At 36.6% G+C, this 17,538-nt stretch overlaps 1 protein-coding gene across 6 annotated transcripts in view; it reads right to left on the bottom strand.

Moving 5' to 3' along the window:
- DIAPH2 (diaphanous related formin 2) overlaps nt 1-17,538 on the bottom strand; it is a 933,611-nt gene that overhangs the window by 516,008 nt on the left and 400,065 nt on the right. For all 6 annotated transcript variants that reach the window (XM_078363563.1, XM_078363565.1, XM_078363567.1 and 3 more), the window contains 2 exons: nt 13,155-13,256; nt 11,275-11,369 (listed from right to left, as the gene is read on the bottom strand). In XM_078363563.1, coding sequence (XP_078219689.1) covers nt 11,275-11,369; nt 13,155-13,256 — 197 coding nt within the window. The remainder of the gene's footprint in view (nt 1-11,274; nt 11,370-13,154; nt 13,257-17,538) is intronic.

Here is a 17,538-nt window from a genome sequence, read left to right as displayed (position 1 = left end):
TTCCTGACTATAAGAATAATTATACTCTAGAACTGGTTAATTGAGGGAAGTCGAAGAATCTTTTTTCCCTGCAGAATCAATAGACATCCATCTATCTTTGATGACTTAGGTGCAGCATTGCCTGGAATCAGGGGAATGGACTAGATGATCTTTGTGTCATTCTGATCATCCTGTCGGTATCCAATGATAAGATATATAAATCATATAATCTGTTTTGAGATGAAAATCACATTTGAGAAAACATAATCATGTGGCAAACTATAAACACCACACACTGAGTACAGTGCTGGTTACTCAAATGGTCTTCAGAAAAGTAATACAGCCAGTATATGTAGTAATTATTGGTGGCAGGGGTCTGGGAGGGTAAAAGCAAGCAAGAATATTCCCATTTATGCATTGTAGAAAACATCTATGGAGGTATTTCTGTAGTTTCCAGGTATGGAGGCATCCCCGAGCTGTATTTCACCTTAGGTATTATTAAAGAAAATTAAGGTGTTTTATCAAAGAAAGAATTTTCCTAGAAAGGAATGAAGGAAGAAAAGAAGGAAGGTAGGAAAGGAGGAAGAAGGGAGGGAAGAAGGGAAGAAGGGAATGAAGGAAGAAGGGAATGAAAGGACATAAGAGGAAGTAGCAGGAAGAGAGGAAGGAAGGAGAGAGGGAGAGAAGGAAAAAAGGACAGAAGGAAAGTAAAAAAAACCAAAGTGAGTAGAAGAAGAGCAATAGAAAGGACTCCAGATAGTTGCATGCCCAGTAGGAATGTAGATGTTCCTTAAAAATAAGGGAGACAGAGACCAAAAGACCATGAATAAACAGAACATTTGCTTAAGGAATACAGGTGGCTGGTATGTAGTGTAGGTGGTTTCAAGAAAAAACTACAGAAAAATAACTATTTAAACTAAATAAATCATTATAATATGACATATTGAAGGAAATATGTCTTCTGTCAATCTCATTCTCTCATTCATCACTCCTTAAAAGGCTCTTGTGTTGGCTTTTGTGATACACCATAGCATCCGGGCCCTCTCTTTGATATGCTGACTCTTCTGCTCTAATTTCTCTAATACTTCCCATCCCCTTGACTTTTTTGGTCGCCAGATATGCAGTCCTTAACCTTCTATTTGTTACTTTTTTCATGAGGAATCTCAAGAATGTCATCGGTCCTCATATCCCAAAAATCACTTCTTTGCAAATGACTCCACAAATCCTTATTTTCAGTCTCGGCCTCTATTCTGACCTTCAGTACATTTCCTAATGTAATGTTATTTGTAAATTTTTTCTCCTTTGCCATGAAAAGCATTTGCTCTCCTACCTGATTTGCTTCTGTGTCAGGGCTACAATCATTATCTCTATCATCAGGATTTTTCAATTAATCATTTTAAAATATTTTCTTATTTACCTAAATTCCCTTTTTTCCTACTTCTGAAATATTCAGGGTTTCATTACACCTTACCCTTGAAGCTGCAGTGATCTCCCTCTGTCAAGTCTCTTTACATCAAGCCATCTGATATACTGCAGCTAAGAGTACCTTTCCTAAGCACACAATTTGACCATGACCAAACTCAACAGCTCAGCATTCACGTTGTCTACCAGGGATAAAAGCATCGGGTATATACAGGGGTTAGGAATGAGTCAGAGTACGTAAAATGCAATAGGGAGTGGTGGGGCATGTGGCAAACTGGAGAATGTGTGACATTAAAATTTCACTGATTAGGTACTAGGAAGGCCAAATAAAACCTAAGTGAGAGAGAGAAAGTGAGAGGTAGAGAACATGAGTGCCTGTGAGTCACCAATTTGCTATCTCTGTGCCTCCACAGTATGACCACCATCAAGCTACTAATATTTTATATGCTCTTTCTCATTGCTACCCTATATGACCTCTTATTCACACCAGAAAAATAAAGACATTATCCTTTATATACCTCAAGGCTTTGGCCATCGTTCTCTTATCCTAGGCCTCTCTAACTGAATCCTACTTGTGTTTCAAAGGCTAGAACACTTCTTCCAGGAAGACCACCCTAACCACAGCCCACACAAACCTACAGTTCACCTTCTGTGAACCTCTATACCAGGATAAAACAAAATAAATAGGGTTACATAATATCACAATTATATTTAAGTAGTTATCAACATATTTACCAAAACAGTGATATGATAGATGTGCTAGATTAAAGGGTTAAAAATAAGATCTAGTCACAGCTCTTAGTACTGCAATTTTGAAGTATTAATGACTGTAACAGTATCTCAAGATATCTGCCATGACTATAATATGATATGAAAATATTTATTATTTCTATTAGTGAAAAAGTTAGAGGTACTGCTAATAGTACTTTGGTCTGTTGCCTACACTCTTAATTAAATAATATGCTAAATATTAATTAGAAGCTAATGAAAATAAAGATGCAATATTTTTCACATACAAGTTCAGGACCACTTGAATTCTCTCCATGGCTCCCCAAAAAGGGCTTTGAACTCCAGGTTACCAACCCAGGCTTTATCATGTCTTTACAAATTATTCTGCAGTAATAGCATGCTATCTTTTATGCTGATCATCTTTTTTCACATATTCCTTAAGAATATAAGTATAAACTCCCTACCTAAATGACATTTCCTCAGCATTTAAGAATCATTTCCATGCACTAATAATCTCAAATCGAACATACTTTTATTTTTCCTTTCACACACACATCACTTTTTTCAAATGCCAGTTTCATTACTATGTCAATCCTCTATATGTAAGTGTGTCTACACATATTTCTGTTTTACCACTGTTATCCTAAAAAGCACTGTCTGACTGGTCTTAGATTTTTCTCTCAATATAGCAAATTAAATTATACTGAAACAAATTTTGAAGGCTAGAATAATAATTCTAAAAGTCACCAAAATTTAGTACACATTATTTGACAGTAACTCATAATTACATATATTAAAGACTCTTTAACAACCTCAGGATATGGTGTACTTTTAAATGTTTCTACGTGCTACTGCAAATAGTTTAGTACATTTCAATTTTTCCCACATAGCGAACTCATTTTCTAGCTTAAATTTAGATATTTTAAAATAAAAGAAAAATTGATATTTATTAATAACCTTCAATTTGGAGCTTGATCTTGCTGATTAAATAAAAGTTTGTTTTTTGTTTTTTTAAGTAAGACATCAATCCTACCACATAACTAAAATCTGTTAGTTGTCTGCCCAGCAAAAGTGTATTGACCCATACTAGAAGAGATAATACTACTACTGCTAATTCAAGTCTCTGGGAAGTGATGTATACTTAATTGTTTTTTTGTTTGTTTGTTTTTGTTGTTATGAGGAGACAGCCATGCTACATGAGCAAAAACTATAATTATGCATGGATGGAGTTTAGCACTGTAATCAAATAGAACTTACAACAAAGTTAATCTGATGATACACATTTAATGCCATGCATTATTGATGTGCTACATGGTAATTAGACATAAATGGTAAACAGCTTATATGAACGGCAAATTGATATTACTTTTCCATCACTGAAACAAATGTTCTGGAATGGAGTGGGGGAGAAAAAGGTGCCGGTGATTACAGTCTTTTCTCCTGACAGAGGGAAGCCATCTCTCTTGGGGACTAGAAAACCATGTAATTATTTCAACCCAGGAATATCCATCTTCCTTTCCAGAAGATACTCAGACATGTGATTTGTCTAGATAAAAGCAATGCTAACCTTAATAACTAAGGTGAGATACTCACCACTTAGGCCTTATACCCATTTCCCAAGTAGCACAAATTCCAATTATGTATATTACACTACATGTTACACTCTTTTCTTCTCGTAAGCAAAACGAAGAAAATGGGTTTTGATTGAACAGGGTAAGGATTGAGAAGAAACTTTAGAGTATCTGACACCAAGAAGGAAAGCAAGTTGGCTTTAAAAAGTCCTCAGCAAAACAGAAGGCACGAAATTGGTGGGTAAAGCAGGGAAGGTGTAAAATGTGCAGCTTTGTGAAAAAGGAAAAGAGATAAAGCCTTAGAAAAGGTAACAGAGATCTAAAAACTAGAAAGAGATGATATAGGTCATCTCATTAAACCTTAGTCCTATTTAAAAAAATTCTGCCTAGATTTAAAGCATATATATGAGATAAACTTTAATGTAAGACTACAATCCAAAATAGAGAAGCTTCCACAGAGACATCATTTGCTCAAATTATATATACAGGTTCTCGGAGATTTAGAGTTTGCAGGGAACGTGGCAAATCTGTTAAAGTTAAAACCTAAACTATTTGAAGGTTTGATGTTTTCTAAAAAATCAAAACCAACTGCATGGCTCAAAAACATAGACAACAACACAAAAAGAAAAACAAAAAACGGAGATTCAAGATGGTGTGGTAAGAACAACCCAAGATTGCAGCTCTCAGTGAACGCGCAGAGGGTGAGTCAAAGCCGCATTTCCAGACAGATCTTTGTTGCCCACAGAACGGGGAAATTCCCAGGTGTAGGAGAGACACGGGATGCCAGCGCAGTTGTTTTGGCTGGTGTGGCCACTTCAGCCGACGCCGCAGCGCATTGGCACTCCGCAACACGCCGTGCAAAACGCACTGGTCCGGGTGCCCTGTGAAACCGGCAATCTGAGACTTGGGAGGGCAGATTAGCATATCTATATGATTAAACGGGACTTGGACAGTGAGCCAGACCAGGAGATTCCTGGGAAGCAACGTTTGAGCCAGCGCAGTGGGTCCCTGCACGGGAAATCACACAGATCTCGGTGTCCTAACAGGAGCCGACTGAAATACCTGGGAGAGAGTCAACCATTGAAATTAAAAAAAAAAAAAAAAGGCACTCAGAGGCAGGGAGCCAGGGGAGTAGGCTCGGTGGGTTTCACCCCCAAATGGACAAACAAAATGGCGATTCAAAACACTCCAGATGGAGAGTTTCACTTCGGGCACAGCTGAACCCAGGACGGTGCAGCTCAGTGGGGGAGGGGCGTCCGCCATTACCGAGGCAATCCACCCCTACTGAGGTACACTCCCATTGCTGATGCAGCCTGCCGTTGCTGAGGCAACCCGCCATAACAGAGAGACTCCACTGCAGGGTGGAGCCTGTGGCAGCAGGGCGGAGACAGCGGCAGCAGGGCAGAGCCCGCAACAACAGGGTGGACTCCTCGCCAGCAGGGTGGAGCCTCGGGAGGCAAATAGTGACTAGACTGCCTCCTAGCTGGGCAGGACAGTGCAACGGACACTCATAAAGAAAGCCCAAACCCCCCGAGACAGAGCATCTGAGAAAAAAAAGGGGTTTTATGAGTTCTGCTGCAGCAGACTTAAACGTACCTGCCTAACAACCCTGAATGAACAATGGAGCTCAAACCTCAGCACTTCAGCTCCTATAAAGCACAGACTGTCTCCTCAAGCACCTCCCTGACCCCTTTTTATCCAAAAAGTCATCACAAAAAGGACTGATCAGACTGACATTTGGCGGGCATCAATCTGGGACAAAGATAGCAGAAGAAGAAACTGGTAGCATCCCTCACTGTTCCGCAGCTGCTACAGGTGTACCCCAGACAAGCAGGGCCTGGAGTGGACCTCAGTAGTCGTACAGCGGAGGGGCTAGACTGGTAGAAGGAAAACCAAGTAACAGAAATACTTCATCATCAACAATCTGGGCATCCACTCAGAGACCCAATCGAAAAGTAAGCAACTACTCCGATGACAGGTGGATAAATCCACAAAGATGGGAAGAAACCAGTGCAAAAAGGAGGAAAACACATGAAACCAGAACACCTCGCCTCCGACAAACGACCAAAACTCCTCACCAGCAAGGGAACAAAGCTGGACGGAGAATGACTGTGACGAAATGATGGAATTAGACTTCAGAAGGTGGATAATGAGAAACTTTTGTGAGCTAAAAGAACATGTTTTAAATCAATGCAAAGAAACTAAGAACCTTGAAAAAAGATACGAAAAAAAAGATTCGAGGAAATGATAACAAGAATGGATAACTTAGAGAGGAATATGAATGAATTGAAGGAGCTGAAAAACACAACACGAGAACTTCGTGAAGCATGCACAAGTTTCAACAGCTGAATTGACCAAACAAAAGAAAGAATATCAGAAGTCAAAAGTCAACTCAATGAAATAAAACGAGAAACCAAGATTAGAGAAAAAACTGCAAAAAGGAATGAATAAAGTATCCAAGAAATGTGAGACTATGTGAAGATACCTAACCTACGTTTGATAGGTGTACCAGAATGTGATGAACAGAATGAATCCAAGCTGGAAAATACTCTTCAGGATATTATCCAGAAAAATTTCCCCAACCTAGCAAGGCAGGCCAACACTCAAATCCAGGAAATACAGAGAACACCACAAAGATATTCTGCAAGAAGAGCCACCCCAAGGTACAAAATCATCAGATTCACCAGGGTTGAAATGAAGGAGAAAATACTAAGGGCAGCCAGAGAGAAAGGTCGGGTCACCCAAAAAGGGAAGCCCAACAGACTCACAGCAGATCTCTCGGCAGAAACACTACAAGCCAGAAGAGAGTGGGGGCCAATATTTAACATCCTTAAAGAAAAGAACTTTCAACCCAGAATTTCATATCCAGCCAAACTGAGCTTCAGAAGTGAAGGAAAAATAAAATCCTTTGTGAACAAGCAAGTAATCAGAGATTTTGTCACCACCAGGCCTGCTTTACAAGAGCTCCTGAAAGAGTCACTACACATAGAAGAAACAACCAGTACCAGCCATTCCAAAAACACACTAAATGCTAAAGAGCATCAACAAAATGAAGAATCTACATCACATAACATGCAAAACAGCCAGCTAGCATCAAAATGGCAGTATCAAATTCACACATAATAATATTAACCGTAAATGTAAATGGGCTAAATGCACCAATCAAAAGACACAGACTGGTAAATTGGATAAAAAACCAAAACCCATCAGTGTGCTGTATCCAGGAAACCCATCTCACATGTAAGGATACACAAAGGCTCAAAATAAAGGGATGGAGGAAGATTTACCAAGCAAATGGAGAGCAAAAAAAGCAGGAGTTGCAATTCTCATCTCTGATAAAATAGACTTTAAAGAAACAAAGATCAAAAGAGACAAAGAAGGCCATTACATAATGGTAAAAGGATCAATACAACAAGAAGAGCTAACGATCCTAAACATATATGGACCCAATACAGGAGCACCCAGATATATAAGGCAAGTTCTTAATGACTTACAAAGAGACTTAGACTCCCACACAATAACAGTGGGAGACTATAACACTCCACTGTCAATATTAGACAGATCAACCAGACAGAAAATTAATGAGGACATCCAGGGCTTGAACTCAGACCTGGAACAAGCAAACCTGATAGACATTTACAGAACTCTCCACCCCAAATCCACAGAATATACATTCTTCTCAGCAATACATCACACCTACTCTAAAATTGACTACATAATTGGAAGTAAAGCACTCCTCAGCAAATGCAAAACAATGGAAAACATAACAAACAGTCTCTCAGGCCATAGTGCATTCAAGTTAGAACTCAGAATTCAGAAACCAACCCAGAACGGCACAGCTTCATGGAAACTGAACAACTGGCTCTTGAATGTTGACTGGATAAACAATGAAATGAAGGCAGAAATAAAGAAGTTCTTCGAAACCAATGAGAACAAAGACACAACATGCCAGAATCTCTGGGATACATTTAAAGCAGTCCCTAGAGGAAAATATATAGCAATAAGTGCCCATATGAGAAAAGTGGAGAGATCCAAAATTGACACCCTATCGTCAAAATTGAAAGAGCTAGAGGAGCAAGATCAAAAAAACTCAAAACCCAGCAGAAGACAAGAAATAACTAAGATCAGAGCTGAACTGAAGGAGATTGAGACACAAAAAACCCTTCAAAAAATCAGTAAGTACAAGAGCTGGGTTTTTGGAAAGATCAACAAAATAGACAGACCACTAGCCAGATTGATTAAAAATAAAAGAGAGAACAACCGAATAGATGCAATAAAAAACAATAAAGGGGAAATCACCACAGAATCCACAGAAATTCAAACCATCATCAGATAATATTACAAACAACTCTATGCACATAAACTAGTAAACCTGGAAGAAATGGATAAATTCCTTGACTCCTGTGTCCTCCCAAGCCTAAACCAGGAGGAAGCCGAAACTATGAATAGACCAATAACAAGGTCAAAAGTCGAGGCAGCAATTAAGACCTACCACACAAAAAAAGCCCAGGTCCAGATGGGTTCACAGCCGAATTCTACCAGACACACAAAGAGGAGCTGGTACCATTCCTTCTGAAACTATTCCAAATAATCCAAAAAGAGGGAATACTTCCCAAATCATTTTATGAGACCAACATCATCCTGTTACCAAAACCTGGCAGAGACCCAACAAGAAAAGAAAACTTCAGGCCAATATCCATGATGAACATAGATGCAAAAATCTTCAATAAAATACTGGCAAGCCGATTGCAACAGCACATCAGAAAACTTATCCACCATGTTCAAGCAGGATTCATCCCGGGGATGCAAGGCTGGTTCAACATACACAAGTCCATAAACGTAATTCAGCACATAAACAGAACCAAAAACAAAAACCACATGATTATCTCAATTGACACAGAGAAGGCATTCGACAAAATTCAACAGCACTTTATGCTAAAAACCCTCAATAAACTCGGTATTGATGGAATGTATCTCAAAGTAATAAAAGTTATTTATGACAAACCAACAGCCAATATCATACTGAATGGGCAAAAACTGGAATCATTCCCTTTGAAATCTGGCACTCGACAAGGATGCCCTTTTTCACCACTCCTATTCAATATAGCACTGGAAGTTCTAGCCAGAGCAATCAGGCAAGAAAAAGAAATAAAGGGTATTCAAATAGAAAAGGTGGAAGCCAAATTGTCTCTATTTGCAGACGACATGATACTATATCTAGAAGACCCCACCGTCTCAGCCCAAAAACTCCTGAAACTGCTACAGTAATCAAAACAGCATAGTACTGGTACCAAAACAGAGATACAGACCCATGGAACAAAACAGATGCATCGGAGGCAACACAACATATCTACAACCATACAATCTTTGATAAACCTTACAAAAACAAGCAATGGGGAAAGGATTCCCTGTTTAATAAATGGTGTTGGGAAAACTGGCTGGCCATGTGCAGAAAGCAGAAACTGGACCCCTTCCTGACACCTTACACTAAAATTAACTCCAGATGGATTAAAGACTTAAACATAAGACCTGGCACCATAAAAACCCTAGAAGAAAATCTAGGCAAAACCATCAGGACATAGGAGTAGGCAAGGACTTCATGAACAAAACACCAAAAGCATTGGCAACAAAAGCCAAAATAGACAAATGGGACCTAATGAAACTCCACAGCTTCTGCACGGCAAAAGAAACAGTCACTAGAGTGAATCGGCAACCAACAGAATGGGAAAAAATTTTTGCATTTTATCCATCTGACAAAGGACTGATATCCAGAATTTACAAAGAACTCAAACAGATTTACAGGAAAAAAAACAAACAAGCCCATTCAAAAATGGGCAAAGGATATGAACAGATACTTTACAAAAGAAGACATACATGAGGCCAACAAACATATGAAAAAATGCTTATCATCACTGGTCATTAGAGAGATGCAAATCAAAACCACATTGAGATACCATCTCACGCCAGTTAGAATGGCGATCATTAAAAAATCTGGAGACTACAGATGCTGGAGAGGATGTGGAGAAATAAGAACACTTTTACACTGTTGGTGGGTGTGTAAATTAGTTCAACCATTGTGGAAGACAGTGTGGCCATTCCTCAAGGCCTTAGAAATAGAAATTCCATTTGACCCAGCAATCCCATTACTGGGTATATACACAAAGGACTATAAATCGTTCTACTATAAGGACACATGCACACAAATGTTCATTGCAGCACTGTTTACAATAGCAAAGACCTGGAACCAACCCAAATGCCCATCGATGATAGACTGGATTGGGAAAATGTGGCACATATACACCATGGAATATTATGCAGCAATCAGAAATGATGAGTTTGTGTCGTTTGTAGGGACATGGATGAATCTGGAGAACATCATTCTCAGCAAACTGACACAAGAAGAGAAAATGAAATACCGCATATTCTCACTCATAGGCGGGTGATGAAAAATGAGAACACATGGACACAGGGAGGGGAGTACTTAACACTGGGGTCTATTGGGGGGAATAGGGGAGGGACAGCAGCGGGGCGGGTGGGAGCTGGGGAGGAATAGCCTGGGGAGAAATGCCAAATGTGGGTGAAGGCGAGAAAGGAAGCAAAACACACTGCCATGTGTGTACCTATGCAACTGTCTTGCATGTTCTGCACATGTACCCCAAAACCTAAAATGCAATAAAAAAAAAACTACAATGATTATACCCTTCCACAAAAATCTTTACAGCTATTCTTTTCAGAAATTAAACCAGATAGGGTCAGAGATACCAAGAATTCATATGTGTTAGATCTGTATTGTCCTTTACCATACAAAGCACTTTATTTGGTTAAATCCTCACAATGACCCTGTAATTTCAAATGAGGAAATAGACGTTTAGAAAGATTCATTTGTTCATGTAAGTCATAATAACATAACAATTTTAAAGTTAAGATAGACATTGTTTTGAATCCCAGCTCTGCTACTTTGCCACTTACAAGCATTGTGAAATTGGGCAACCTCTCTAAACCTCAGTTCCCTTATTTGTAAAATGAGAGTAATAGTGCCTATCTCCTAGGATTATTGTAGGATTCAATGAAATAAAAAATACAGAAAGTGCTGGACATAATCAGCAATACATGTTAAGCACTCAAACAGAGTTGGGTAAAAGTTAGATACTCAACTTAACAATGGGTATGTTAAATACTCACTCATTTTCAGCAAGCTATTTAACCTCTTGACCCCTCAGCTTTTTCACCCATAAAATGGTAATAACAATATCTACTTAATGGAGCTACTGTGATGATGAAATACGTATAACTGTATGTACAGTGATTAATGGAGAATGATATGTCTATATATGCTTATGCTTATACCTAAGAGGATATATACCTAATAAATAAGTGGCAGGAACAGAATCAGAAGCTAGATCTTCTATACTTAGTCCTCTTACTACCAACAGTTAGATATTCCTGATTTTATCAAATTACTCAATATCTTTTTAAAAATCTAAATATAGAATAGAATTTTCTTACAACTCCACTGAGAATAGTCTAAAGACATCTGTGGAAAGAAATCAAAAGGGAAATAAGTATAAGTTACCTGAATTAAAGCCTCACTCAGCATGTCTTCCTTAACCTCCAGAATTATGTTTCTTATCTCTTCATAAGGCATGCGATATGATCCCAGAAAGATGGCTAAAATAAAATTTGATTTTATTAAAAGTAGAACAGCATCAACATGTTAAAGTCCTAATAAATGCCTGATTTTCATTTCATAGACTCAAAATATGAAATTTGTCACTAATACTAATTTACAGAATTGTGAACAAACAAAAGGTGTTCCATTTGATGGACTACTCACTCTATCTTTCTAGATAAAATGGCATATCTTCTCAAGCTCTAATGTTCACAGTTAGTGCATATTTACACACAAAATAATATTCCTACTAATAGCACTCATGACTATATGCTTAGGCTTCTCAGATTAGAATGATACATAAAATAACCCATAAAAACTTAGTGATTTTATTTCAGGTTAAGCTTCTTCTTCAATGAAGAATTTAGTGTGGAGATTGTCAGATGCATCCAACACAGTATTTCTCAGGAAATACAATAAAATAACCAAATAAAAAATTATATCAATCTACTCTGCAATTCTCCCACATAAGAAAACAATTAAAGTGCCTGAATCAACAGTGTGCCCTGCATTCCTGCTTATATTCCTGCGTACACTATTACTTACTTTATATACTGACTCACAATTTCCCCTGCCAACATCTTCTTAAATGGAAATCTATCATATCATAGTAGAATAATTCAGCAAATTAAACCTAGAATAGCTAACAATTATTCACAAGGTAATTATAACAACATGTTCCATTAAACATTTTTATTAAGAACACAGATGTGCTCTTATTACCAGAACTTGAACATTTCTTAGAACATTTTTTTCATGAAAAGGTCTCTATGCCTTCAGCTGTAACAAAAGGAAACAGAATCCTCACTCTATAGTCAAATGATTTACATTATACGTAAGACCAAATCAGATCCCCACAATCTAAAACAAAAATGTTGACAGATATCAACCAGCAATTAAGATCATACTATGTTTTAAAGTACTGATCGTCAACTTTGAAAATGTACTATCAAGTAAGCAATGCACACATTCACAACAGCTATTAGTAAACTGCTTTTCTGATAGCAACATTTCTACTGACATGAGAATGATGTGTTGTTTATTTTAATGATTCCCTACACCACATTCCTTAACAAGATAAACTCCCATGGTATTACTTTGTGCAATTAGAAATGCTTGACATGTTGAAATTTCTGATGCACAGTGTTTTACTATCAGCAAAATCTAAATGCAGTCTACTGTAGTGACAGAACAAAAATTCTGATTTCAAGAAGGAAGAGTGTGTTGAAACTTAAAGGCCTACATAAATGAAGATGAGTTTAACTGTCCATCTGCTTTAGCAAAAGTATATTTAATGGGTGACTGGTTTGTTAAAGGCTTCAAGGTTCACTAACCAGTTTTTAAATGCAGTTAAAGTTAACAATTTAACTAGTTCACATCACAATTACTTCAAACATAAAGGAATAGCAGTAAAAGGATTTGCCCAGTGTAACTAGTGAATACTCTAAAACTATCAATCCCAGGTCTAGGCAGAAGGAAAAAATGTCACTTTTTGTCATTTCTGCCTTATGTTTCACTATGTCCTCTAACAATGTTTTACTATCAGTACTTTCCAAATCTTTACTATTCACAAGTTTCAGGTGGGCTGACCGAGTCTGAATTAGAATTTTCTCTATACTGGCTAAGTGAAAAAAAGGCATCCAAATCATGTTTACACCGAATTTGTTTCTAGAAGACGCTGAATATGCCTGTTTAAAAGGTTACAACTTTGACTAAATACATTAAACATCCCCCACCCCTCTCACCACTACCTACACCAACCCTACTAAGAAAATATTACATACACAGATTCTGAGCTGTTTTGGGATCCAAAATTCTCAGTTCTTTCACTTTCTTCTTTGTAGGCACAGTCTTCTTCTCTTCTAATGTTTCTGCATTCTTTTGAACTGAAAGAAAAAATGTTGATTCATAAACAATAATGGTACTAATCCAAGTACATGGAATAACATTAGTAAGGCATATTAACTACATTAATAAAGCTCATTCTGAAATCAATAAATGTGTTTATTTCATTAGTTCAAGGAAGAGGATAAACATAAAAATACAGACCTGTTTAGAGTTTTCACTACAAATTAAATATCAGCACTTAAGCAGAAAAGATAAGCCAAATAGAACCAAAAATCAATTGCTCCGTCTTACCTAATGTGTAACATTAATTACTCCTTTACCAGGTACCTACAGCAGTACTGGAATTAAATATATAGTACAGTCTCACTAATTTGAACTAATTGAGGGAAAAGGAAGACGTGCATTTCTCTTGAAGTATGCTAAAATTTAAGCATTTATTTAATTCAGAGCAATTCTGAAATTGCTCTAAAGCACCTAAGGTAAGTTTAACTGCTAAACAGGTTGCCATATAAAAATTCCTGCTGAGATGGTTTTGAAGAATAGGTATGAAGCATTTGCAAGTTATACAACAGTAGCACCATTTGCATACATGTAATTAAAGAGACTCAGTGATGTGCTCTTTTGAGTAAGTCAGCTTTGTCTCCCTCACTATTTGAAAAATACTATTTGCTTTCTTACAACAGAAGATTTACTTAGCTTTCTTCAGAAGGTCACCATATAATTCAAAATAGTTTAAAGGACTGAAAGTGTAAGGAGTAGCAATGCCAAGGAGTGGCTTTAGCCTTCCATAACCTCCATCAGCCAACTCCCCAAGTAAGCGATCCCAAAAAGCAATGTGGCTATCTGCTATGAAAATAAAGCATTAAGTTAAATCCCCAAACCCCTCCTGTATAGAAATTTTATAGCTACCATTGTACTCAAGTGTTGGCAGTTTACCTTTTCCAATATAAATACAGGGTTTTAAGTAATGGGACCAACAAAAACTATGAGAAAAATAAAGCCAAAACTTTTTCAGTAAAGTAGAGTGTTAGGTCCTTGCCCCCAAATTCATGCTGCTAAACTCTATCACTGATTCATACATGACCATAATCATAATCATGCTGCTGCTTTATCAATCTTAAAAGATTAATTTCATTTTGAGGCAATAATGATAACATTTTTATTCATCTAACCTTTTTTAAAAAGACCACAAATTCATTATTGATTTTCTTTTTTAAAGAAAAAGCAACATAAAGCCACAGTACATTTTTACTAAGGCAATATGTTCGTAGATGTTACCATCTTAAAAACTTTTGCAACATCCTATAGAATTCATCAAAATATTGCAACTCCGTTAAGACTTCCTTTGTTTTAATGGTACAAAATATAGAAAAATTAAGTGAGCATACTACAGAAATACCAGATACTAATAAAATAAATTACCTGAATACCAGTGCTACCAGTGCTAAATTTTATCATTCTGGCCAATCTAAAGTTATGTGCAGTCTAAGGAGACTGGATAATAATTACACTTAAAAATTATGATCTTACGAGCAGTTTGCCATGTGAATTCTACACAATAGTCATTGCTACTGCTGGAAGAAAAGTGACTTTTAATATACTTCTTTTAAACTATATTAAAAGAACATATTTTATATTTATATTTATCTGTATATGTTTCTAAATATATGTTTTAAAATAAAAAACACATCTCAAATATTCTTCAAAGGATCTTTCTAAGAGTATAGTCTTTCATAGGCAATAATCAACATTTTAATTTACTCTAATTATCAAGCTAGTTCCAGCATAAGACAACTGTAGTAAGGAAATGACAGTCCAATAGTTATTTACTTTGTCTATAAAACGTGAAGTATCTGAATCATATTAAAATTACTTTTAGAATCATTTGCTAAATTGAATCCAGTGAAGGAAATAGTCAAGAAAATTTTCCTAATCCTTCAATATGCCTTGGAATTCACTATGAGAGACTAATTAGCCAAGTACACATATATGAAAAAAATGCTATGCCATGAAGGACCTACAAAGACAGTTCTGCAAACTAACAGGATCCGGTAACCCAGGAATGGATAATGCTCATTTCATGACTTTCTATTTTTGCATTTTTTAAATTAAAATATGATCTAGCCTCTCCCCTTTTCAAGTGAACAAATTATTTAAAATTAAGATTAGATGCCCTAAATATCTAAAATTCACAGTTTTCTTTCTTGAATCGTACTGTATTTTCCTTGTGTTATACAACTTGGCTTAAATCCTGGGTTCAAAAAGTGATAAGTATTCCATGAGTGGGCACTGCTTTTTTGAGAATCACTAGAGAAAAACAAGTTTAAAACAGTTCTCTAACTAGACAGGCTTTCAAAACTAATCATATTTTTGCCATGATAAATAATTACAGACCAGTGGCTATTATTGCCTTTGGCCTTCTTCTTTTTTAAAAGCATTCCTTAGGGATCACAATCACAGGCTTAGATAAATAGAGAGTTCAAAGAACAGCAATGTGACATCAAACATCCCTACAGTGTTGAACACTTAGGTTAAAAATTGCCTGCTTTTATAGTGACCTCAAAATGTCACTTGTCCTAGGATATTTTAATTCTGTATGTTTCTAACGGTTACAAAACTTTAAATAAATAGCAATTCTATAATTATTTGAAATTACTTGGATGAAACTAAAAAGTTTTTTTTTAAGTTTCAATACAAAATCTTCAAGAATTGATTTTATCATCAACTGCCCTGTGGTCCTTAGGTTCATAAGGGGGCCTAGAGTCAAACATGACCTTCCCTTACAAATGAAAAAACATGGTTTTGGAAAAACTGGTTTTGAATCCAACAGATTGAATTGAGTGTGTAAATTGGCACTGCTAATTGACAAAATAATAATGAAACATTATAATATGCTGTCTGCAGGAAGATAATCATAATAATAAAGACATTTGTATTAAAGACATGTTAATATCAAGATACTCATCATCTAAGATAAAATGCCCACTGAGTATTCTTATATTTCCTTTAATATATGGGTTTTTACAAGCAACTGTACAATAAATGTATTCCTTTACAACTGAGAAATGCTCATCAGCATAAATACAGTAAACATGGTTATATTCTTCCCCCAAACTAATATAGGCAATGTTCAGGAATTTCCTATTAATTTCTGCTATCCCAGTGGATACACAGAACATGTGACAAGATGTTCTAATTTGTAGCAAGTATTAAGATATTTTAAATAGGTAACATTGGATGTTTAACATAGTGACAAGTAACCATGAATCATGATAAAATTTGCAAAACTATGTTCTCTTAAAATTTCAGTGAGAAAGACTGATTTCTGTAGTCAGAATCACATTCATTCATCTACCAAATATTTCTTGAACACCTACAATGAATTAGCCTAGCATGAGCACACAATGGTACGCAACACATAAATATCTACTCATACCTCATGGTCATATGTAAACCACTAATTATGGAAGTATTCCCAAAAGGTATCTAACATTTATAGTTTTCTTTATGCATAAAAATATAGCTTGAATGAATACATGCATATCACTGAGTGAATTCTCATTATGTTATTCCAAGCATAGTTCCGTATCAGGGAACATATCTTTGAATCAGCATTACGTGTTGTGTCATAAGAAATATGAGGAAAATTAAAAGCATGTCCCTTCCTATAAGGTACACTATATTCAGGCCGGGGGTGGTGGCTCACTTCTGTAATCCCAGCACTTTGGAAGGCCAAGGTGAGTGGATCGCATGAGATCAGCAGTTAGAGACCAACCTGGCCAACATGGCGAAACCCCGTCTCCACTAAAAATACAAAAATTAGTCAGGTATGGTGGCACGTGTCTGTAATCCCAGCTATTCAGGAGGCTGAGGCAGGAGAATCATGTGAACTAGGGAGGCAGAGGTTGCAGTGAGCCGAGATCACACCACTGCATTCCAGCCTGGGCAACAAGAGTGAAATTCCATCTCGGGGGAAAAAAAAATGATACTACATACAAAGCCAGGGTAAATAAAGCTAATAATAGTAGTGTCAACAAACACACTGAAAATGTATGTAACTTCATGGATACATATTTGTATATTTAACAAGTAAATGTCCAACTGTACTTTTACATATAACATATAAATATAAGAATTGTGATCCATATGTACTCAAATACATATTTTATCCATGTGGATACAATTCCAGAGGTGATTCCAGCTACCTGGAAATAATTTTTTAACATACTGGTTGAAATAGTATTTTAATTTCAATTAATGACTTGATAATGTTAAAATGAATGCAAGAATGGCAATGAGAGATATGGAAAATCGACTGGT

This window comes from Callithrix jacchus, chromosome X, assembly GCF_049354715.1.
Source record: "Callithrix jacchus isolate 240 chromosome X, calJac240_pri, whole genome shotgun sequence".
NCBI lineage: Eukaryota > Metazoa > Chordata > Mammalia > Primates > Cebidae > Callithrix > Callithrix jacchus.
Note: the sequence above shows the minus strand (reverse complement) of the source record. Positions and strands in the feature narration are given on the sequence as shown.